The sequence below is a fragment of the Elgaria multicarinata genome, chromosome 8 (genome assembly GCF_023053635.1).
Source record: "Elgaria multicarinata webbii isolate HBS135686 ecotype San Diego chromosome 8, rElgMul1.1.pri, whole genome shotgun sequence".
Classification (NCBI taxonomy): domain Eukaryota; kingdom Metazoa; phylum Chordata; class Lepidosauria; order Squamata; family Anguidae; genus Elgaria; species Elgaria multicarinata.
In genome coordinates, this window is record NC_086178.1 from 54,629,935 (window position 1) to 54,654,950 (window position 25,016).

Below are 25,016 nucleotides of genomic sequence, written 5' to 3' on the forward strand. Positions count from 1 at the left end.
TTAAACTAATTCTTTCATTTGACTCAACATGACCAAATCTCTTTATACATTGCACATATGCACTCAGGGGGCTGGGCTACAAAGTGCCAAGAGTTAACAATATTTTCATTAAAATTCACATTCTTCTGGTAAAAGGTTAGGAGGAACATGATCATCCATAATGTTCTTCATGGGAGTCTCTGTCACTGATGGCACCAGTCTCTTACCTCATGTGATACAGACGACAAATTGACATGCTTGGGGGTGGGGGAACGAGGTTCTTTAGAGTTGCACCTAAAATATAAGAAACAGATTACATCTACACTGTGCAGTAATTCTACAAAGTGCAGACTGAATGTGATTGTTTCTGTGCTAAATTCCAAATTCATCAAAACCAGTTTCATTTTAATGTGATCCTTTTCTTTTCCTTTTTTTGCAATGCAGTCCCATTTTGCAATTGTCATCAGATTTTCAGAAAATGCTCTCCATCACATAATATTTTTTTTTAAAAAGCACAAGACCTAGAATAGGTTCCTGTTGAGCTCTGCAAAATCCTCCCAGCCAGTATCTTTGTGGAACACGTTGTCCAAACTACATGTATGTCCAAACTACATGGTGTCATGTGGGAGAACAAAATTCTGCCACCCCATGTTGCAAGTTACATCATGCAGTTGTGCCATGCATATCTCACACTTCCTATTCTCCACTTCTCCTTCTAGCTGAGAGAGGAGAATGAATAAATTCAGAGACTGGAGGAAGGATTGCGCCTCCAGAAATTCACTATGCCCCCTAGACTGTCAAGAACATTTCTTCTCTTTCCCTAAAAGAGAAGATCATGGTAAAGACGGTCTATTCATACTGAGAATTTGGGTTGAAACTCTGCAGATTTTGGCATGTGAAGCCCTGTGGTTGCTTTAGCATGCACCCAGTTGAAACTCAGTCCTTGCTAAAATGGATTGGAGCCTGGCATAACTCTCTGGTCCCTGGGAGGGCATCACAGAGGCCATAGGATATTTCAAATCTCCTCCTCTAAAAGGCAGAGAGAGAGAGAGAGGTCCTCACAGAGAGAGAGAGAGAGAGAGAGAGAGAGAGAGAGAGAGAGAGAGAGAGAGACCTGACCTCACATATCTCCTCTGTGAGGCAGCAGAAAGGTCAGTGCTTCTCCAACATCAAGATGTACAAAAAGTACTGAGAGCAGTTACAGATCTGCAGGCTATAGAGCTTTTCTACATAAGGATGTTAGTCCACTATATTTACTTTCAGTTTTATCGCAGAACTGAGGTCCAAGCTCTCCAAAATGAGATTTTCCTTTCCTGCTTTTCTGCTACATAACCTCAAGGTGGCACTGTGGTACAGCAGAATAAAACAATTACACAAATGAGGTGATGCATTTTGTTTCATTTTCTCAAATAATACTGCATTTTCCCCACTCTAAAAACCCCATGGGAGTGCTCTTTAAAAACAGTAGGGAAACTAGAGGGTAAAACGTCATCTAAAATTCATGTAAATAACCATGAATGAAGAAAGACAATTGCGCAATAAACGCTGCATGAAGAAAAGCTCTCAAAGCCCTATTGTGCCCCAGAATGGGAGTAGAAATATGCCTGCCCTGGAATTGAGCAATTCTTCTAGTGAGGGTGGAAGATCTGAGGATGGAGGAACTGCTTTTTCCAAAACACAGGGAACTTCCTTAACCAAAGCTCTGCCGGGCTCATGTTTTTCTTCTTTTCCCCCTTTTCTTTTCTTTTTTCTTTTGTCTATTTCCCTCCCATTTAAATAAATGGGAGAAGAATTATATACACCAGCTTCAGAGATGGTGTACATTTCCCTTTATATTGGGGACATGTCTGGGGCCTGGAAGTGCTTTAATTCCTGTGAATCCAAAGACTCTCACAGTCCACCCATGACACGCTTCTTAATCTTATCCCCCCTGATGTTGGAGCTAACACTGGAAAGGCAAGAGCTACGGATGTTTCCACAGGGGCTGGGAGGAGGCATCCAAGGTCGGCTATCCCTCTGTGAGAGTGACCCTCTCTCTCCACCCTCAGAGGGGAAATCCAATCTGTTCTATGGCCCTTGGGACACCCTCCTAGCAACCATAGGGTTGCAGTCTTAGCTGTGTGAACTAACTATTCCTTTTACAGAGCAATTCTATACATGTCAAATCAGAGCTAAGTCTCAATGAATTCAAAGGCACTTACTCTAACTGGCTATAGGGTTGCATCCTTAACCTCCAATATACATGTAACACTACTTCTTATGGCTGGGTGACATAGCCATTTTCTCCTAAAATTTCTCCAGTTAGTCCAGCCCTGTGTACACAGAGAAAGTCAATTATGAACCAAAAGAGTGTTGTTGGATACTTGATTGCATAGATTTTCATTCTGATATGAGTGCCAGCAACCATTGCTGCAAAACCTATGTATGTTGGTGGTTCTCACAATACTTTACCAAAGCTATGTGTGCGCCTAGCAACAGAAAGGATGGTGTGTGTGAATTGGCCTTTATTGTTACTGAAATTCTTTGCGACTCATAAATCGTGTGCCTTTGCTATTTCATTGTGATTGTTGCCCGTTCCTTAAACTAATTTCCCACCTCCTCATTCATGTAGGTTTCTCTTTCAGCTTACACATCTTTTTAAAAGCTGTATATGCAGTAATGTTGGTGTCTGAACATTCTTGCAAACTTATCTCTCCTTTGTCTCATGAGAGAACAAAATGTCCCTCTGTTATTAATGTATTTAATTCAGGAATTGCTAGCTCTCCTGCCTAGGCTCCCTTTCCCATTATTCATCCACAGGATTATTTTATGTATGAATTCTTTAATTGTATTGCTTTTAAAAACATTTATCATTTAACATTTATGTGTTTTTTAAATTATATTTTAAAAAAATAAGTAGAGTGAATTGATAGATCTGGGGCATGCTAAGAATTGTAAGACTTTTTTCTCTCTAGATATGCATGGGATTGTGCCTTAAGCTTGTAAATTCAGCCATTACTGCATTCATATAGTTTTGCTTTCCCCAACCTGGCACCCTCCAGGTGTGTAGGACTACACCTTCCACCTTCCATCCCCAAACAATCTGTTTCACTGAGTGGCTGCTACTTCTAGTATTATGGAAGATGGAGAAAGCATTGACTGGGTTCAGATGACACATTAAGCCATGATGGTTTATTTTTCTGAATTTACCATGATGGCTTATCATGTTGCCTGCATGCTGATTTTCCCAACAGTGGTTTATGTAGCCAAAATAAGCCACCCTGGTAAGGCAAAGTCTGCAGTGAAGTTTATTTAAGCCACCATGGCTTATCATGTGGTCTGGTGCTCCAGAGTGGTTTAAGCACATCACCTATAGAGTTGCCTGGCAAGAGTGGTCAAAACCGCTGCTGCCACTCTGCTCCTTTTGGGCAATCTCAATTCCTGAGATCTGCCTAGCCATCTCTGCCCTCCCTTCTCCCTCAGCGGTCTACCAATTTCCAAAATGTCAAACCCCCATGTTTCCTTCAAAGAGGCATAGCTGCAAAGGGTTTTAGTTCTGCCTTGGGTGCCTCCCCATGATGGAAACCTCTATGTGAAATTTTGTCCTAATCCTGCAACCTTTCAAGGGTTTAGAGCTGCCACCCCTTTTTTTTTTTTGGTGCACAGGCATAAGCAGTACGTGTGTGTGTGTGTGTGTGTGTGTGTGTGTGTGTATCAGGTGCATCCACACAAGAGCAATTGTGCATGAAATCTGGCTCTGGTCCTCCGTCTATGGCCATACTACCCTGAACGGCCCGATCTCGTCTGATCTCGGAAGCTAAGCATGGGCAGGCCTGGTGGTTAGTACTTGGTCCTGCAAACTTTTAAGGGTTTAGAGCCACCACCACCACCCCCTTTGGGTTGCAAAGTGCCTGAGTAGATTCAAAGCAGTATTGAGGAAGCCCAGTTTTAAGCAAACCAAAAAAGGCGCTTTGTAATGTATGCCAATAAACAGCTTCCTTTTATTTCGGTGTTGTTGGTTGCTGGCGAGGGGAAAAGGCTTGGACATTGGGGCTGCGGAACAGGAATAAGAAGTGGGGAAGGGGCAGAAGCAAAGGGGAGAGAAGGGGAGCAAGTGGTTTGCTTCAGCTCACTTTTCCATGAAAAAGCAACGTTGGGGTGAGATCCGTGGCAATGAGACAGAGGCAGAGGATACAAGGAGACTCCCCCTAGCATGCAGCCGACGAATCGGAGAAAGGAATGTGATGTAACTTCAGCACGAGGGGCAATGGAATATGGCATCCTGTGCAAAGGAAGTTGGGATATCATCGCAGCTGAGTGGGAGGACTAAAAAGGGAGGAGGGAAAGTAAACCAAGCTCCATAGCTTAATTCTCCAAACATGTGAGGGATCACAGTAGCTTATTTTCAAAATAAGCTACTGCGAGTAGCTTCTAAATCACTATGGCTTAAAATGTCGTGTGAACCTGTCCATTCTTTTTCTCCGCTTTCTCTACAATGTGTGATTTTATAAACCAGTATCATATCTCCCTTTTAGTCATGTTTTTACTCAACTAAAAAGTCCTAATTGTTTTAGCATTTCCTCGCAAGAAATCTCCAACCCCTTGATCATTTGGATTGCTCTTTTGACTGCTCCTTTGGCAGGTAAATGATATTCTTTTTGAGACAAGCTAGGAGAGCACTAAAGCAATCTACACCTGCAGTGATATTCCATTCCTTCCAAAAGAAGACAGGTTTTATGAGGTCTCAAAAAGAAATCAAAGAAGCAAAGAGAACAATAGTTTGATTTTTGCACCTTTTATTTCATCTCAACCTCTTCACCATATCATTCTAAAAATGGTGCTCTCCCTTTTTGCCTCACCTCTGTTTTTGTTACAATGCTAGAGACAGAGAATAAATAAAAGCTCCAGAAATGTTAGTCACATTCTGCCCTCTGCTGGCTGAAAGGTTGCTGTTATAACACCTGCTGCTTCTGTTCACAATCACCTTCCAATCTATAAACACAAAATGTAGTAATATATATCTATAGAGGAATAGGCCCTTAAAAAAATCACTCACACACATCCCAGTAAGACTGCTGTTACTTCCATCAAGAATTTGCTTTTCCTCTTGCTCTCTTTGTCATTACAGGGTTGTGAGGGGGTACAGCATCTCAGTCCTGGAAGTTACAAACATGGTATCTCAAGGGCAATCAAATATCTCATGCAGAAGATGGAGCAGACCCGTTCTCGGTTGCTCCAGAGGGCAGGATTAGAACCAATGGGTAGAAATTGCAGGGAAGCAGATTTCAGCTAAACATTAGGAGAAACTTCCTAACAGTGAGAGCTGTTCAGCAGTGGAACAGAATGCCTCTGGAGGTATACCTTTGTTGGAGGTATTTAAGCAAGAGTCGTATTGCCATCAATCAGAGATGCTGTAGCAGCTGCACCCTGCAGGAAAGAGCCTGCATTGAGCAGGTGATCTTCAAGACCCCTCCTAACTATGATTTCGTGGTTCTAAACTTGACACTGACAGCCAGTACACACAGCCACCCTGCTCTGTTTCCTCCCAACAACCCCAGATGCTTTCAAATAGAGGGCTCCACGTGCTAACACTCAGAAGGCATTGTGCAGCTGTTCTGTCTTTTTCTCCTTAATGGAGTTTCTAATGGAATAAAAGATTGAAGAAGCAGTACGAAAACACGGAAGGGTACCAAGTAGAAGACAGCAACATTGGGAGCATCATCACACTGGGGGAAATCGTATTTGCTTACCATCGCTTCTCTGCCCACACATTTGTCCCTCATTACTTCCTCTTTTGAAAGAAGAAGTAAACAATGTGCACACGGCCTATTCAGAGAACCATTTGGATCATGCTGCTTCTCCTGCATGCAGCAGCAGATAGAGGCAACTTCCATCTCAAAAAATAAGTTGGACTTACTGGGGTATTTTTTGTGGCATGAAGAAGGCAGTCATCATTGTGAGAGGGACCGGCGAAAATCTGTGACTGCCCAGTAATGAGTGTGCAATAAAATGCTCATCTGATGGAGCTCTCAGATCCCCCATAACATTCCATGAATGAGGCAAGGCAACAGGGGTGCAGGGGAAATTCATTTCAGTTTGTTAAACATCAGAACTTGTCCCATTTGCAATCATGAACACAAGCATATTTTTGGACAAAGCTCACTTGCGATCACATTCACAAAATGTATTCAACAGAAATAGTACACTTTAAAACGTGCATTTCGGGGGGGGGAAATGTGCATTTTATCAATGGGGGGGATGCACACATTTGGGTGTGGCCTTTTAAAAAATGTGCACTCAAATGCACACTGTTCCCACTCAAACAAAGTAACAAGGAAAAAAGACCCACTTGCATTCAGGAACTGGCATGAGGCAGACTTAGCTTAGAGCAGAAAATGAGAGAACCTTGATGAGCTTTAGCCTTGCTGATTCTCCCATCCCTACAGGGTGATGGTGCCATAAAAGCCTTGTCTAGAGGCACCTCTTATTTATTTATTTATTTATTTAAAACATTTGTATCCTGCCCTAGATCTCAGGGCAGCCTATGTTTGTGGTGAATAGGTCAACAGAAATATTAGCTTCTTATCTGATGCTAACAAGTATTGAAGAGCTTTTCTAGATGAGGCTGTTTAACCCACTGTTTCTAAGTCTGGTTTCACTGCAGAATTAAGATTGGAGCGCTACATGAAGTTATTTCCTTTCCTGCCTTTCCACTACATAGCCTCTAGGTGGTGCTGTGGTATAGAGGAATAACACAACTGGAAACTTGCAGTAACTGGATCGTTGCTGCTGTGCCCCTGGGGGTGATGGAGGGGGGCACCTGAGGTTACCTTCACCTGCCTCCCTCTTTATCCTGGATTCCATCTACCATCAGGTGATGGTAGATGGCCCTATGTGAGAGAGGCAGGGAGTCAAAGAAGACATCAGAGCCTGCTCCTTCCACTAGTGCAGAGATGCAGAGCTTCAAGCTCAGGAACCAAAACCAGCCCTCTTGAGGTCCTAATCAGGCCCTCTGGGATTCCCCAAATGGTCATGCCTCCTTTCACTGGCTCCACCCCTTCCCCCACCTCAACTACGGATTCTTTAGTGATTTCCTAGCTTTTGGTGCAGGTTTGTTCTCGGTTCTAAAAGGTTGAAGTGCCTCTCCCAAGGCATAGTTACTGGCAGTCAGATAAAATATGCTGGTATTTAGGCCCCTCCTCTTTTGCCTTTGGCCCCACTCACCACTGAAATGCGCCCCCTGAGAGCTTCTCTGAAATGGAATTTGGCCCACGGGCAGACAGAGGTTCAACACCCCTGCTCTAGCAGGACTATCCCTCCCACTTCACAGGACCATCGGCTCCCAGCTGGCATGGTCCCATTGAGAGTTTATTATGTTTTGGTTTTACTAGTAAGCCACCTTGGAAAGATTTGACTCCTTAAGCGTGTGAGATATCAACGGCTATAATATATATAATGAATGAAGTTGCTCACTTGGGGTTAGACTCCAGCGCCGATTTCCATCTGTTGTGATATACAGCAGCATAGCCAAACATTAAAAATACATAAGGTGATAGCCAGGAACGGAGTGGCTAAATTAGCACGAGGCTGTGGTGGACCTGAATTATTCATTGGAAAGCCAGCTTTTTACTTTCCTTTTTGCTTTTGAATAATGCATTAAAAAGTGCACCCCTAGGATCATTGTCACAATTCCCTTAATATTCTGTAGGGAAGAATGAGAACAAAAAAGTGCTCCTGTATTCAGAAAGATATTAAATTGGTGGCACTGGCAAAGAAGCCGAGAAAATGCAGCTCAAAAGGCTGCTGCAACAGAATATAACTTGCTGGGGTGCACCTGCATTCCAGACCCACCTCAGAGCACTGTGCTAATATAAAAGACTACTCCAGATGAGCTACAGTTTTGATATATATAATATATATTAGTATTGGCAGTATTTGTAAATCTCCTTTCAATATGTTTGCATGGTTGTGACATTTCCATATGTAGCACAGAATAAAGCTGTGATGCGTCAACAAGTTGGATATAAATTAAAACGGAATAGGAGTAGGGGAGGATGTGGAGCTAAACTAAGAGCCAATCTACATATTCAGGGGAAAAAAACATGTGGTATAGCCCTGCTGGGATTCTACTATTCTCAAATATAAGACACTGCATGTTTGAAAGTTCCCCCACATTAAAAAAAAAAAAGCAAACATACCTCTTTGCACATAGAAAACTTGCACGGCAGGAAAGAAAGTTAGGTCAGATCCCTTTCCCCTATTGTTTAGTTTTCCACAGGCAAAGACCTTTTGACTAGGGAGTCAGAGTCCGTTCAGCCAAGCAACCCCCACCTGCATTGTATCTAGGAGGTCTATACCCTGTTGTTTTCCAATTGCTAGAATAGTGAGAGAGGACTCACCTCAAAGAGAAACAGAAGAAAAACAAGAAAAAAGTGCAGCAGATGAAGGACGAAGTGATAGGGTAGGAGGGTAGGAGAATATACTGAATCAGTTTTATCAACAAAGGATTCAAATTCTTGATAGGAAAGAAGGCTAAGGAGGAGGGTGAAACAGAATCAAAAATAGATTTAGGACACAATCCAGGATTTGGCTACAGGATTTGGCAAATGTCCTGCTACGCCAGCAGAACTTGAGATATGCCGCTGACAATGCTGACTCCAGGTTTTTGAGAGTCCTTCAGCCAGACCCCCTCAAAGAACCCCGTCCCTCAGGGTGTCTACCTCCTCACCAGCATTGTCACAACCATTGTTGTTTCTCCTCATCCTCTTTCTCCTCATTGCCACCCCTTCCTTGCTTGATGGGCAGAGAGCCAGGGAGAGGCAGAGATATGTACTGCTTCTCCTTCTCATCGTCGCTGTCGTCTGGGTCAGCACGAGAGGCAGATGAACCAGCAGCTCTCAGTGGTGTAAAGGAGGTGTAAGTACAGGGGCTCCTTATCAGTGGACCCCTGCTGGAGTGTGGGCCCTCGGCAGGTGCCCAATCATGCCTACTCTGAACACCAGCCTGGCTGCTGACATGAAAGATACAATGGCAAAACTGTTCAGATAGGCAGGTGGAACACGTTCTGCAAACATCTAATTCATTATTGACTTTGGTGTCAAATGAGCCATCTCCAGGTAGGGCTGGGAAAGACTCGGTGTCTGAAAACCTGGAGAGCTACTGTCAGTCAGTGACCCTGTTCAGATGACACACTAAGCCACAGTGGTTAAGCATTTTGAGCTAAACAGTATAGCTTAGAGTGCTGTGTGAACCATGACTTAGTGTGTTGTGTGAACCATTCCTAACCATGGTGGCTACATAACTGCATTTTAAACATGCTCACTAACCATTTGCTGCAAAAGGGTTAGTGGTCTAACCATGGCTTAGCATGTTGTCTGAACAGCCCAAAGGTTGGACAATGCTGAGATAGATCAATGGTCTGACTCAGTAGAGGTTGGTGGCTCCGATTTTGGTGGGACTATAAAGCCATTCTGAGTTTCAATCAGAACCAGCCAGAACTCTAAAGGAGCTATCCAAAGTGCTGAACCCTACTCCAAAATGGGTTCAGCACCTTGGATAGAATCATAGAATCATAGAATCATAGAATAGCAGAGTTGGAAGGGGCCTACAAGGCCATCGAGTCCAACCCCCTGCTCAATGCAGGAATCCACCCTAAAGCATCCCTGACAGATGCTTGTCCAGCTGCCTCTTGAAGGCCCCTAGTGTGGGAGAGCCCACAACCTCCCTAGGTAGCTGATTCCATTGTCGCACTGCTCTAACAGTCAGGAAGTTTTTCCTGATGTCCAGCCGGAATCTGGCTTCCTTTAACTTGAGCCCGTTATTCCGTGTCCTGCACTCTGGGAGGATCGAGAAGAGATCCTGGCCCTCCTCTGTGTGACAACCTTTTAAGTATTTGAAGAGTGCTATCATGTCTCCCCTCAATCTTCTCTTCTCCAGGCTAAACATGCCCAGTTCTTTCAGTCTCTCTTCATAGGGCTTTGTTTCTAGACCTCTGATCATCCTGGTTGCCCTCTTCTGAACACGCTCCAGCTTGTCTGCGTCCTTCTTGAATTGTGGAGCCCAGAACTGGACGCAATACTCTAGATGAGGCCTAACCAGGGCTGAATAGAGAGGAACCAGTACCTCACGTGATTTGGAAGCTATACTTCTATTAATGCAGCCCAAAATAGCATTTGCCTTTCTTGCAGCCATATCGCACTGTTGGCTCATATTCAGCTTGTGATCTACAACAATTCCAAGATCTTTCTCGTTTGTAGTATTGCTGAGCCAAGTGTCCCCCATCTTGTAACTGTGCATTTGGTTTTTATTCCCTAAATGTAGAACTTGGCATTTATCCCTATTAAATTTCATCCTGTTGTTTTCAGCCCAGCACTCCAGCCTATCAAGATCACTTTGAAGTTTGTTTCTGTCTTCCAGGGTATTAGCTATCCCACCCAATTTTGTGTCATCTGCAAATTTGATCAGCGTTCCCTGCACCTCCTCGTCCAAATCATTAATAAAAATGTTGAAGAGCACTGGGCCCAGGACTGAGCCCTGCGGCACCCCACTCGTTGCCTCTCCCCAGTTTGAGAAGGTTCCATTGATAAGTACTCTTTGAGTCCAATTCTGTAGCCAACTGTTGATCCACCTAATAGGATAGCTTATTCAGAGTTCTGATTGGTTCTGACTGAAACTCAGAATGGATTCACAACCCCACCCAAATTGGAGCCACCAGCCTCCATTTGTCTAACTCGATATAAGGCACCTTCCTACATTCCAGAGTACAGCCACCCTCCCACCCACCCCAAAAAAGCGGTGAGAGAGGGATGAGATCGTGGATATAGGGGATCTGCTTGCCAGTGGGTTAAGGAAAAAGCAGAGCAGACAATCAGTACCAAATTACTACAAAAGGGAATGTTGGAAGAGAAGTAAATGCCCTCCCTGATTGAGAAGGATGTCACCAGGACACAAAAGGAGTGTTAATAGAAGAATCTGTACAGAGGGCAAAACAAAGAGAACAGGCAAGGCACCACAGAGCAGGGGGGAAAGATAAATGGAACCATTCAAGCAACATGGTCAAAGCACAGGAAACTGAAAGGAGATTCCCAGGCAAAGCACCTGTTCACCACATGACCAAGCTGGTTTGAGCCTTCACACCACTGACATTATTTTATCATGAATGTAATGTTTACAGCACAATCCTATACAAGTCTACTTGGATGTAAGCCACATTGAGTTCAATGTGGCTTAATCCCAGGCAAGTGAGGATAGGATTGCAGCCAAAGTTGTCTTATTTTTATTATTATTAAAACTCTGAACAGCTTCAGTTTACTGTGAAATATTTTCACAGTTTACCAGTGAAATATTTCAAGAATATTTGTGAACCTGGGTTAATTTATTTATTTATTTATTAAATTTATATACCGCCCCATAGCCGAAGCTCTCTGGGCGGTTTACAAAAGTGAAGACAATACATCCAGGAAATTAAACAGTAAACCTACATTACATCTCAGTATTTCCTGGGGGCTGTCTTCACGGCGTCAGGTTAGTGCCGCCTCTCTCAATCCCTGCACTTTCTGAGGAGGGAGCACGGGGTTTCTGGGCAGCCATCCGGGTACTGGAACCACCCCTGCCCTCTTCCAGGTGGAAAGCGACCAATCACTGGTCGCCTTCCACCAGGCACCGCCCCTGGGTTGACCCCAGATCAGCCCTGGAGCAACATCAGATGGTGGAAGTACAGTATTGATGTCGCCCCCTTGGAAAAAATCCCTGACTTTTTCAAATCGCAGCATCACAAGGAAGCCCCATGGTGGCTGCAAAACTGCACTTGCATTGACTAATCGACGCAGAGCAGATCCACAACCATCGCAGGGCTTTCCCTACAAATAGACAACGCCCTGCACACTAAAATTGGTGTTTTGTTTATCGTTTTTACTTAGCCATATAACCAGTTACTGGAGAGTGCTCTCCAATTTTGTTGCTCTACTGGTGTTCTACCCAGTCTCTTCCTCTTCAAATTAACAGCGGTGCCGAATTAACAGTGGGTACAATCCAACCAAAGCGAAACACTTCTCTTAAGTCCCATTGGGTTTTAATGGAATAGATAAATATGGCGTAACTCTCCCATTCTATATGAGCGGTGGGGCAATTAGTTTCACTCATTAGGGGAAAATATCAGGGAATTTATCACTATGGAAACTGGTTTTGAGAGCAAAATTCTATTTCAGTTTCACTGTATACTGAAAGGGGAAATGAGCAAGAAACAAATTGAACCCTAGCCTTTATCTCTTAATTGCAGCATAATGTTATTATATATTATGCATACAGTGTGCTCAGTACTAAAACCCAACAATAATAGCACTCTTGCCTGCATATGAGTATTCTAAATTGAATTCCTCCTCATTGTGTGTTTGCCTTCTTTGGATTCTCTTTTCCTAAATTAGAATGTCTAAGGGCGCAATACTATGCATGTTTAGACAGGGGGGAAAGTCATACAGCTCCCAGCATTCCCCAGCCAGCCATGCACAGGAGTAAGCATTATTACATGTCCACACACACAGTGTCATATGTTACATTACATGCACAGTGTGGGGTGTACGCATTAACCTTCCTTCGCCTCATCTCTCTGTCCTCTCCCTTCCTAAGCTGCCCAAATCTCGAGCTTTGATCTTTTCAAAGTTTCAAAATTTTCTGCATGTCTACTACACTGCTCAAGCTTCAGTTTAAAACAATGATGAGGAAAAGTTAGTCTGGTAGTTCTTTAGGAATAAGATATACACTACTGTATTCTTATACAAGATTGGTGGCACTAGAAAAGGTCAGCTTGTGGAACTCTTGAACTATAGTGGGAGAGAGTTCCTTAGGCCCAGAAATATAAACGTTTATTGTTTTATATCGTATTGTTATATTGTTTGGATGTATTAAATAAAAAAAAAATTAAAAGAAAAGAAAAGAAATATAAACATTTGTTCTAAATTAAAACAAAAACACATAGGTTGGATTGCCCAGTGAAGGAGCAGTTTCCCATAGGTGGTGCTAGTGCTAGAGAGAGGAAATCCATCATAGTTGGTGAGAAGGTAGATTCATTGGGGGAGGGAGCCAGTTGTGGGTATTTTACCCCAAAGCCCTCCAAAACCTGGAGCACTGATAATGCTCATGATTTGCACATACACAATTTGGTATAATCACCCTGGCAAAAAGGTGGCAAAATGAAAAGGCAGAACCCAGGAAAACATTAAGAAGGAAACACAAACAGGGTGAGTACACTGGGCACTGTGGAATTGGTGGATTTTTTTTAGAGGGATTGAGAGCTAGATCCTATGAGACCTCCTAATAAGTATACATAGAAGTGTATCTTTAGGGTCACTTCACACATTTCATGTGTGTGTAAAACTGTACCATATGCAGATGACAAATGTGTGCATTTTTCCATCCATATCTAATGTACCACTACTTATGCCAGGGAGCTAGGATTAGCCACGTGTACCTGGAGTGGAAAACAAACAGTGGCCACCACATAACGTATGAAGGGATGCTGAGACTTAAAAGGGGCAGGGATAAAAGAGAATATGTAATGGCTGGTTCACCTTCTGCACCTCTTCATCAGCCTTCCATAAGATGGTGCCCTCCAGATGTTTTGGACTACAGCACCCATAATCCCTGACCATGCTGATGGGACTTGGAGTCCCAAACCAAAACTGGAGGGCACCAAGTTGGTGGAAGCTGGTTCCTCATAGGTTCCATGAGGTCCTTTACCTTCTGCAACATCAGCTACCCCAATTCCTTCTCTGCTCCCTTTTGTTTCTTTTGATCCAATGACACCCTGTTCTGCATGATTTTTAAATGTAAACAGACTGTTCTATGGCAGTAATTGTTACAGGAAAATGTTTCATTTTAACAGTGAAATGGCAGGATGTGGACAGGCAATCAGTCGGTCCGCATTTTGTCGTTGGCTAAGCTCTACTCACCCACCCACCCAGCCCCATTTCAATATCAAGGCAGTGGGGCTTATGCTCTTTGTGTCCTCATCACTTGGACGAAACTACTGTGCATGGTTTTCCCCATAATATTTTTTTTAAAAAAAGGCCTCCACTGTTTTATGAAGCTACAAAAAAAGAAAGAGAAAACAAAAGAAAGTGTACAAGACCTCCTGATTTAGGATTTTCAGTGACACCCTTGGTGTACACCAGGCTAACTGGGAATATGCTCTTCGTTCTTTTCAGCCCTGCCAGAACCTAGCAAGCCAGCCCTGTGAGCTTGTAACCATGGAAACATACTACTGCAATAACAGGCAAGATAGCAAATCAATCGTTTTATTTTGAGAAAGAGCTGCAACGATGTCGCATCATATCTGACACAGTCAATGTCCAAGCACCCGACATCTATTTATTTAAGTAAAAGAAGAGGAAGAAAACTCTTTTAACCAAATTGGGGTGGGTGAGTGTGCTGATGTTACATGCAATCATGATTACTGGACACGTCAGATGCTGACAGTGTAGTGGTACAAAGCCAAAGCTGGAAGGAGCAATGTTTAATGAAGTATTAAAATTGTTTAATTTAGCATCTATTTTTCCTTTCTGGGCACATGCTAGATGACACTCAAAATATACTGACAGAAACTAGGACCCCTCACCAAGCAAGATACTGCTTCTCTAGTTAGAAGGCAACAGCTGGTTTTTCTAGTAGCAAATCGGTATCCAGTATTAAAATCTTTGCCATTGCAATGATACATTTGCTATCAGAAGCCTTTTCAGAATTGGGTTATCCACTCTCTTTTTTACTTCCTGTGTCTTTAACAGAGCTTGATCTGCAGGCATTAGCAGGTGATAATATCCTCATGCACCAAAATGCTGTGCGTACTTATTTCTGCTGATCAAGCTCCTTTTAAAAGAGGTAAGCACTAGATCAGCCAAATAGTTTTTCTGATCAACTACCAACCCTACTATGAACATGCTCCTTAGCTGCAAACTCCTATGAGCCACAAATGAGTCTTGAGATTTGAGGAGACATTTTGAAAACTGAAATATGTTTAATTGGTCTTTGTAGTAGGGAAGAATCACACAGGGAAGAAAAGTGGAACTGTGTACAGATGCCATTTTTAAATACCAGTTCTCTAACTACTAAATGTCAGCCTTCTCTCTCTCTCTCTCTCTCTCTCTCTCTCTCTCTCTCTCTCTCTCTCTCTCTCTCTCTCTCTCTGTGTGTGTGCTAAAGCAAATGTAACCGCTTTATTCTCTAACATAAACACAGGGGGAAAGGATTAAAGCCCCCTTTCCTTCACACTAGAGTCCCAATCTGGATGGGGTGTGTGTGCTTACATTAGAGTAAAAATGTCATTAATGTATTGTCTGCTTTTACTCTATCTTTCTCTCTGTCACTCACATATGCACACTCCAGTTCCACTGCACCCCATGCTAGGACAATGATTTGTGCATGATGTAGTCCCATAAAGAAGCCTGAGTACATTGGCTGTTTTAAGAAACAGTGATCTCATCTTAGCCTTGGGGTTCTCTCTGTGCTGCGGGTAGGAATAGCTTAACCTCGTGTTTCTCTGGAAGTTCTGAGATACGCTCTGCCTTCCTCCCACTTCCATTATGGAGTAGACCCTGAGCTTTTCTAAAAAGAAAAAACAAACACCAGGCGCACCTGTCAGCTCTCTAATAGATCTAGGCTTGAGAAATATTAAGTCCACTCTAGTTATACATAGATGATACATAGATAATTGCTACTGCTATCGAAATAGACTTTGCACAGGCGCATTGTAATGGAAACCTAAGGACAATGATCTCTCATCTGTTATTTTCAAAGGATTTCCTGAAACTTATTTCAGCAAAAATGATCTTGCAAACATATAACTGAGCAGATGCTGCTAACGGACGAGCCAACTCATATGTGCCATTTCATAGGGCACTAGCAAAAAGTATATTTTGCACCATATAAATGACATTACAAGTGTATGTTCTGTTGCAGGTGCATAAAACAAGGGATCACTGCATGTACAAATCCCCCAATCTGTGTACATACAGTGGAAAACATGCTCACATTGATATGCATACATTACAAAACCGTGCTCCTTTTTTCTTTTCTTTTTCTTTTTTGAGATGTTGCTCAGAGTGGAGAAAGTAACATATGAAGTGCTGCTATGTGTGGGCTAAGTGTGGGCATGAATTAGCAAAACATCCCAATATATTCAAGTTTTGAGTTTCTCGCTCAGGAATCTTTGTAGTGTAATAATAAAATATGCATGCTTTGTTTTAAAATCAAGACTTTGGTATGTAGTCAAGCAATAGTTCAACTGCATGCCAAAATCCAGTCTATATACCAAGAGCTCCAATTTTGATGTTTCTAGAATTGTCCGCTTTTACAGTACACCCTAAATTAATATTCAGAGTAACCTCTCCATTCTTTTCCCAGAGAGAGAGAAAGAGAGAGAAATCTTTAATTTAATCATCCTATTAAATGTAGCATACAAATTGTGACATGTCTTTGGTTTGGCAGGTGTCTATGTTGACAGCTGGTGGCACACTACAGCTGCTAGTGGAACAATATATTAGAAAATGCCCCCAGTTCAATGTCTGTTTGCAGTATGTCTCATGAAGTACAAGAATACAGTCCATTACCACTTCTGACAGTTGCATCTGCTAGGCTTCCACTTCCTGCATCTAGCAGTAAGTAACTCCTGCCTAGAAAAATAGTTTTCTGCTAAGTCCACATAACTCAGCACTTGCCTCAGCTTCACTCAGGAGTGAATGGTTACCAACAATATGTTACAATAAACACACTTTTTAAAGCATGTTTATGTAGTTTGGCCCAGGGTGAATGAGTAAGGTATTCCAGCGAGGGAAGAAGGAGTTAGCAGGGAACCTCTCTTGTGAAATGAAACAGCAACCACAGGACAGAATCTCTGGCGGAGAGCTTTTCATACCCTTGTCGTTGACAGTTGTGTATTCAAAAGATATACCATGAAAGGAATCTGTTTTGTCAGAGAGAGCTTTAGTCAAAGGCCATAGCTAAACGGGGCTTTATCCCAGGATGATCCACATGAAACACAGGGGATCCCGGGATCAAGGAGGGATGATCCCTTCCTTGTCCCAGGATCTCGTCCTCCCCTTTGGCACTGGTTTTTCCATGATCCCGGGCTGAGCCCGAGACTGTGGAATGTGTGGCCAGGTGCGCAGCACTCCTCAGGAGTGCTGTGCCCATCGGGGGTAGGGTGGGGGGAACGGAGAAATGAATTTAAATTTAAAAAACCACTTACTTTATGCACACGAGCGTTCGTGCACTGCTGGCCCTTTAATAAATAAAATAAGAATGGCAGGCACGACGCCTCTCCTTCTGAGGTCGTCGCGCCTCATGTGTAAACAAAGGAGGGATCTCGAGTTAAACACTATGCAAGATCTTCCCTCCTCCATCACGGGCTAACAGGTAGGTCTAGCTAAGGCCATAGTTATAATTTTACAAAATGTACAATTCGTTGTATATATTCATGATGCTTAAAACCAGGAGTGTTCTATGTTAGCATCTGTAATGGAGCTAACACATCTGAGATGTTCAGTTTCTATATATTTCTTTTCAAATACACTAAGGCCTTAGCTAGACCTAAGGTTTATCCCAGGATCGTCCCGGGGTCATCCCTATTCATGTAAATGACACACAGGATATCCCGGGAGCAGGCAGGGACGACCTCGGGATGATCCCAGGATAAACCTTAGGTCTAGCGAAGGCCTAAGTCAAATGCTGCCTTCAGTACAGTTCTTACAGATATAAGTGCATGCATCACATTATCACAGAGCTATACATTGCCATGTACCTAATCACCTATGGCAAGTACAGATCTCTTCCACATGACTAAGCTGCAGAGAAATGTTACAAAAGGATATTGGTGGGGGGGTTTTCCCCTTGCAGCCCACAAATATCTAATGTGCAGGGATGCAAGGCTATCAAAAACATTTGCAGACTACTTGTTTTTATGGATTTACACACAAAGCTGCTTCACAAATTATATTTCCACATCTCCTGTAATCCGAGGTGATTTACATTGTTGGAAAGTTTCTTAATTGAGCTCTAGGGGGTTGGACTCGATGGCCTTGTAGGCCCCTTCCAACTCTGCTATTCTATGATTCTATGATTCTAGTTTTCTGGACATAAGGGAAAGGATTTGGAGGGACATGTAGCCGCCATACTGAAGTGTCAAAGGGTAAAGCATGAAGGCATTAAAAATAATAAATCCCACAAACCTTTTGAATAAGCCAAAATCAGTGGAAAGGAAGTAACAGTCTTCCTAATTTTTCTCAATGCAATTGCAAATTTTAATCTTCCTTCAAGGACTCACCTTACTACAGCAACTTATTCATGGTTCTTCTCCATCACTGCTCTCTCTTTAGTAGCATCTTCTGGAAGTGGAAGAGTGGACACCTGTGGCAGTACTTTACACTGGAACTTTGAATAAGCACATAAAGGTGTGCTGCTTGATGTAATCTCTTGGTCTTGTGATTGCTTCTCCAGTGAACTGCTCCTTTTACACAAAGACTGTGAAAAGCCACTGGTGGCGTCTGAACAAATGGAACCAAAGAGTGGTAAAAAGGTGGGTCTGCAAATGTTTGCCATGGCAGTAGAGTTTTGAGTACTGAGTTCAAATCTAAAATCTTTGATATAAGATAGGGCTTGATTATTCAACTGGGCATATTCAAAGGTTAGCTTATTTTTTGCAACTGGGCCTATACAGTCTAGGATACTTGCATTTTTCTGATCTTCCAAACAAATGAAGCCATCCTTTTGATTTGTGAGATATGGAGCACTGCCACCAATGTTTGTCTTGACATTACATGGGTTTGAATGATGGACAAGAGGATATTTGGAGCTTGGAGCTATATTGCTACATTCATTCTGCAATGGTAGTTGGATTTTTAATGGAGCCATTGTATCAGTGTTATCACTGACTTCATTTTCAATGCGTGTATCTTCCAAGTGCTTATTTTCAGAATCATAACTGATCTTTAGGGAAGCAACCTGAGTGACACAATGTTCCAAAAGCTGAATTATGTCAGTGTCACTTTCTTTTGGTGTCTGACTGATGTGGCTTTGGGGGTGACTGAGGTTCAGGGGCTCTATTGGCTCATCACATTCAACAGGCCAGGGTTGATCCTTTGTCTCACTTTCATCTCCAGTCTCTAGAGAATCTGGGGAGGTTGCAGCAGTCATGTAAGAAGAACATGATTCCGCATCGTGGTTATCCATTACCAAAGGGTTCTCATCAGCTTGGCAAATTTTCTCCAGATTTAGGACTTCAAAGGATAACGTTTCAGTGCTGGGATCTGTACATTCTTCTAAGAGAGATATTTTCTCCATTTCAGATGAACTCATCAGTAGATCATCCCAACTCTCCTCTGATCTTTGCATGTCAAATGATATGCTATTCTCAGTTATGAGCTCAGACATCAAACTCAAATGTCCTTCCCTTTCTTGAGAACTTTCTGGAAGTGGACTGAAAGAAAGAGCATCACTTTGGCTTGCTTCAGTTCTGTCTACTGAATGTGTCTGGATTGAATTTTGGCTGCCAGCTGAAGACGCCTCTGAATTGTTTTTCTTTTTTCCGAGAGCTGCTTTGTACATGTCCTGGTGTGTGCTGGGATTAAAGGGCATTGACTCAGCATCTTTCTTCATTTGTGATTGGGGATTCTTGGGAAAATCTTGAGGGGAAATCAGTCCTGGGTTTTTCCGCAGCCAGTTGATAATCCCCATGGTCAGGGAGAGCTCTGTGTCACAGAGTTTAAGCAAGCACTCTTTGCCTTTCCATGTGCTGTGAAGGAATCCTTGGCTGATTATGTCAACAGCTGGTTGGGAAGCCATATTTTCTTCTGACCCTACATGAAAGCTGTAAATTGACAAAGGTATTTCAATTGCCTTTTCTGAAATGCTTTCTGACATGCATATGTCATCATCTAGAACTGGGCTGATCTGAGCTTCATTGGGATCATAGAACAGCTCATAAAGGGCATCCCCACTATAACTGTCTCTTGGGAACCTACCTAGTACTCCAGGAGAATGATCCTCCCTTATTTCATCATCTTGCCCAGGAGAAAAAGAATCATAGTATCCCTCATCACTGGTGGACATAGATTCCTGGTTGTCACTCTTTGGGGTCCCTGTATCTATGGAACTCTCCTTGGAAGAGTCAGGGGAAGAAAGCAGGTCAGTCACTGAGGGACTAGTCTCATTTCTCGCCTTCTCCAGCTCACTGCTAGGTATTTTCAGTAACCTCCTATCAAACAATGTCTTCTGATGCAGTTGCACTGATTTATTAATATTGTCCCAAAGTTTGGCAAAGTCAGCTGCTTCATTTTGAGCTGGGGATGCAAGCTGTTCCACACCACCTTGAAAGGATCCCATGGCAGGGTTCTCCTTCTGTTGAGATTGCCTCATCAAGATTTCTTTATTGACCTCCAGTTCCATATGAGCAGAGCTCTCATCTGCAAAGATCTCACCACATCCAGTAAGAGAATCAAAGCTCTTCAAGGAAGCAACATCTTCACACAGAACACTGGAGCACTCATAGGAGGACTCTGACAGGAGCTCACCATCAGAAAAGTCTTGTGCCAAACAGTCAGCAGAAAAGGTTTCTCCAGCTTTGAAGAAATATTTACCAAACCGGCCTGCCAAATCTGACTTGCAACCTGGAAAAGGCAGCCTTTTTTGCTTCTCTGACAACAAGGAAAGACTCTCTGGCTTGTTTTTTTTAATGTGAAATATGTCCCGGAGACCTTTTTTAGATCGCTTCAGGGAAATCCTTTTCCTGGGGATACTTTTGGCAACAGCTGGTACAAAGGGCATCTGTGGTACAAAGTTCCGGTAATCAATCATCTGTTGTGGGCTGTTCAAGAAATGGCTTGAGTTGATGGCAGGTTCTTTCTTACCACAAGAATTCTGGGTATTCCCAAGTCCAGAAAAACTAGCACTGTTGATGAGTCGCCCTTTACCTCTTCCAGGAGCTATGATGCCCTCCTCAGAGATTTTGCTACTGTAGCTGCTTTGTTCAGTTTTGTCTACACTGCCTAGAACACAATCATGAGTTTTACTTTTCCGTACTGGTTTGTAGAATGTCTCTGGGAGCAACAGGATGCTCTCACTAGACCCTGTCTTTGTTGACCTGTTAGAAATGCTGTCATTCTTATCTTCAGAAAAAAATGCTTTTTGGTTTTCAACTGCAGGATGGCTCTTTTCTTTTATGTCTGTTCCTACATTGACCTTTTCTCTAGGATTCAAACTCACTAAAGGTAATTTCTCATGGGTCAGCTGCATGCTAGATTTTATGAAGGTTTTTCCTCTTTTGAACTCCATGCTGTCCTATCACAACTGGACCTACAACCAAAACAGCAGAATAAAACATAGACAGTATTTACCACCATATGATGGCAAGAAACCCATATATTCTGGGAGGTTTTGTTTAAAATAGGGTTTTTCCGCCTTTACCATAGCAAATCTGCCCAAGTCATGAAGTAAAGGGTTTAAGTTTCCCAAATACAACTAAGACAAAACAAAGACTTCTTGACTTACTAGTTTTGTTGTCACACCTAAAACGACAATAAGTGGAGAAGCATTTAGTGGCCCATGTTAATTAGAGAGCATCTGTTCATATATATTTTCATTTCCTAATCCAATCAAAATGTTCTTATTAGATTGGCAGGATCAGGAAATAATTGGTCTCTCCCCTAGCAACTATTCTTGCCTTTTAGGAACTTAGTGCACACTTTGGAAATCCTGGTTCTAGAATTACAGTACTGCATTGCAGAACTGGCTTTGTTCTTCATGCAAAATATTTCCATCAATAATCATGATTCTTCTTGAACAAAGGTTATCAGTTTAGTGAAACCTTTGCATGTCTCATTTTTCAAAGTTCAGGTTAAACACCTATTGAAGATTTAGGCCTCACTGTTCCAGCAGGACTCTTTCAAAAATAGACTGTCACCCTAATCTGAAACCACTAAGTTGTTCCACTGAAGTCAGTGGAAATACATATGCAGCCAATAACGAAGACTAACTGATTTCCGGTATCAGCAATACATACCTGATTATGCTAATACAATGAAGATTCATAAACACTGAACATTCATCAACTTATCTTACCAAAGTCTCAGACTAAAAGTAATATGTTTTTCAATTAAAATAGTATTTCTTCACGCTAATATTTTTATTCCTTTTAAAATTGATAGCTTCCCTGCCAAATAACGATCATATCTGCTTTACCATTACTCTTATATACAGTTAATTTCTTTCAGCAAGCAACAATTTTATTTCCAACTGTCACATGAATAATTTAGCCGAAGTTCCTGGATACTCACCATCATAGAACCATTTTTAACACAGTGAAATTGTTCCACATTGATTTTTCACTAGCCTTATGAATGCTCCATGATCTGGTGGTATAGATATAGAGGAGGAGGAGGAGGAGGAGGAGGAGGAGGAGGAGGAGGAGGAGGAAAAACACAATACACTGAGTTGACTTAGAATGTATGAATTGTTATCTTGAATTTGTCAGGCCATTTACCATACCAAAAATTATGAGGAAAGGTTGTAGCCATGTCAAAAATAATTGTGTGAGTCAGACCAAGACCCCTCAAAAGTCAAATCCAAGCACTTTGGCTTTATTGGTGTGCAGGTCAACTTACTTATGCCAAGATACAAATGAGCACAAGCTAAAAATAAAATGTTTGATTCATAAAAGAAACAAACAAATGAATACCTTTAAGCAATGCTTGCTTGTGGTAATATTTAAGGCAGCTGTATTAAAATTGTTTGAATTAAACAACCCCTTTGATATTTGCCATGGGATTTTGATTTTGGCATGCAGAAGATTGATTGCTTTTATTTCTAGAACCTCAGTTTAATTTTCAATTTTTAGATGTATGGTCAGAAGGATAAAAATAGGCAACAGTTTTAATCACCTATGACAAAAAGTGCACATGTCTTTTTCTAATGCCTCATCTCAAATTGCTCATTTATCACTGTCAGAGTTTAATTAAAAGGTGGTTTAATCATTATCTGTTACATAGAATGCTTTACATGTACTTTATGAAAGACTTTATAATGTAATTGATATATATATATATATATATATCTTAGAAATTGTTGGCTATTACATTTATGTATGTGTTTTTTAAAGCCAAGAAGAAAATGGCTGAATATTAATAGCTGAGGACTGCTTTATTTAAGTATTTGCATTTTTATTTTCTGTTTAATTGATTCACTCATGAATGGTTTTGGGAGCAACCCATTTTTTTTTATTTTGTAATTTTATAATGGGATGTATTTGTATTAAGGCTCCCAGCCAATTTGAGAAATTATTCCAGTTCTATTTCTGTAGAGTGGGATGTAAAAATGCTTTTAAATAACTACTGATCTTCTCACTGTTCAAATTGGTTGCTCTAATAATAGCCTCCCAGTTCCCACTTAGAAAGAAAAACTGGAAGAAGAAGAAAAAGAGGTGACACAAAAAAGTAATGTCAGAAAGGAATGTAGTGTGTGTGTGACTACATTTTCTAAATAGATCTAGGCAATATAGGGCCCCACACTTAAACATCCTATTTGCTTGCAGGACTATCTTCTTTTTGGTTCATCAGTCCTCTTCATCACCTGCCTCTCTTCAGTTAGGCAGCATTCTCATTTGCATATCATTTAGGCCAGTCCCTGATTTTTCTCATGAATAGGCCAAAACATGTGAATGTCCACTGGATTAGTTTCAGAATTAATGTGCCCAGGGTAAAAATGGAAATGCTCTAAGCATGTAAGCTTTTTATATTTGTACATACGAAGCATAACTGTGTGTAAACATGTATTTGTTTTAGTAAGGTATAAACGAGAAGTCTGAGTCTCAGATTAAACAAAAACCAACTGTTCTGTGAAATGCAGGTTGTTACGTAGCTAGAAAAGGCCTTAGCTCTCACATATTTTCATTTACAGAGCTGCAATAGATGTCTTAACGTTGCCCCCTTGTTTTTTTGTGCATGGTATATGTGCATAGCAATATTTCTAGATGATCAGCACAATGGATAGCTCCCTGCCTCATTCCTCTGATCAGCCATCTGAAGAAGAGTTGCAGTAATTACTCTTTTCACGGCTAATGTAGAAATGGACGATTGGGAGAGAATCGCACACTGGAATGCGGGGAAGAGATTAATTTGCTTCACAGCAAGATTTCTTCTGTGCCAAAATTCTACACCAATATTTTACATGGGTCTTCCTCCTCTCTCCTTCTCCCACATGCCTGAACCTGACATATTTGTGTTTATCTCCCACCCTTCTTCATACCTTATGGAACAACTATATGATATCCAGCACAGAAAGCTAGCCAATCACTAACCTACCTCCAGAGGGGGAAAAGCTCAACAACAACAATAATTTTTTTTTGCAGTATACCTGGGAGGAAATCACCATTTCATTCCTGTCTATATTTGACAGTCTGCTGTACCAGCTTGCAAAGCTTTCACTCTGCCAGATCTCATTACCTTGCTTTTCAATGCCTACACAAAGAATGAATATTTGCATTAAGGTTCGACATATGAAACAGGAGCCATGACAAGCAACTAGCTCAAAATAATAATGTACACCCTGGTAGTGGGACAAAGAAATACAAACACACCACACCCTTGCACCAAAACCTAGTAACAAGAAAGCAAGGCAACAAAAGATCCTACTCACCTTATCTTACATACCAGTCGCAGAAATCCTTGCTGGTATATTTTTGTTGCTGAGGCTGCTGAGTGCCTTTATGAAGAAGCTCATGTAATGCATTTGAGACTGTAAGGGACTGATTTCTTCTCTTTGCAGCTTTGCTCCTCCTCCTCTCTCTCTCCCTCCCTTCATTCTTGTCCTTCCTCCTCCTCCTCCTCCTCGTCTCCAGCCTTTCAGTCTTTCCAGGTATATCATTCCCTGCATAAACTTCCAAGTGCTCACATGTAGCCAGTTTTAGAACAGAGAGGTTTCTTCCAGCGATCTGTTTGGTAGCTGGTAAACACCAACTGTTAGCATCCCTACTAAAGCATCCATGCAAATAACAGGTTTTGAAATATCTATACACCCTCATG

The 25,016-nt window shown here is 41.9% G+C and overlaps 1 protein-coding gene across 1 annotated transcript; it reads right to left on the minus strand.

Moving 5' to 3' along the window:
- Window positions 1-24,765, minus strand: AMER3 (APC membrane recruitment protein 3). Its single transcript, XM_063131545.1, has 3 exons — window positions 24,631-24,765; window positions 18,269-21,294; window positions 1-273 (listed from the first exon to the last, which is right to left on the minus strand). Exon 2 carries the CDS (start codon window positions 21,271-21,273, stop codon window positions 18,283-18,285), a length of 2,991 nt encoding a protein of 996 aa, XP_062987615.1. The 5' UTR covers window positions 21,274-21,294; window positions 24,631-24,765; the 3' UTR covers window positions 1-273; window positions 18,269-18,282.
- Between the last annotated feature and the right edge of the window lie 251 nt (window positions 24,766-25,016).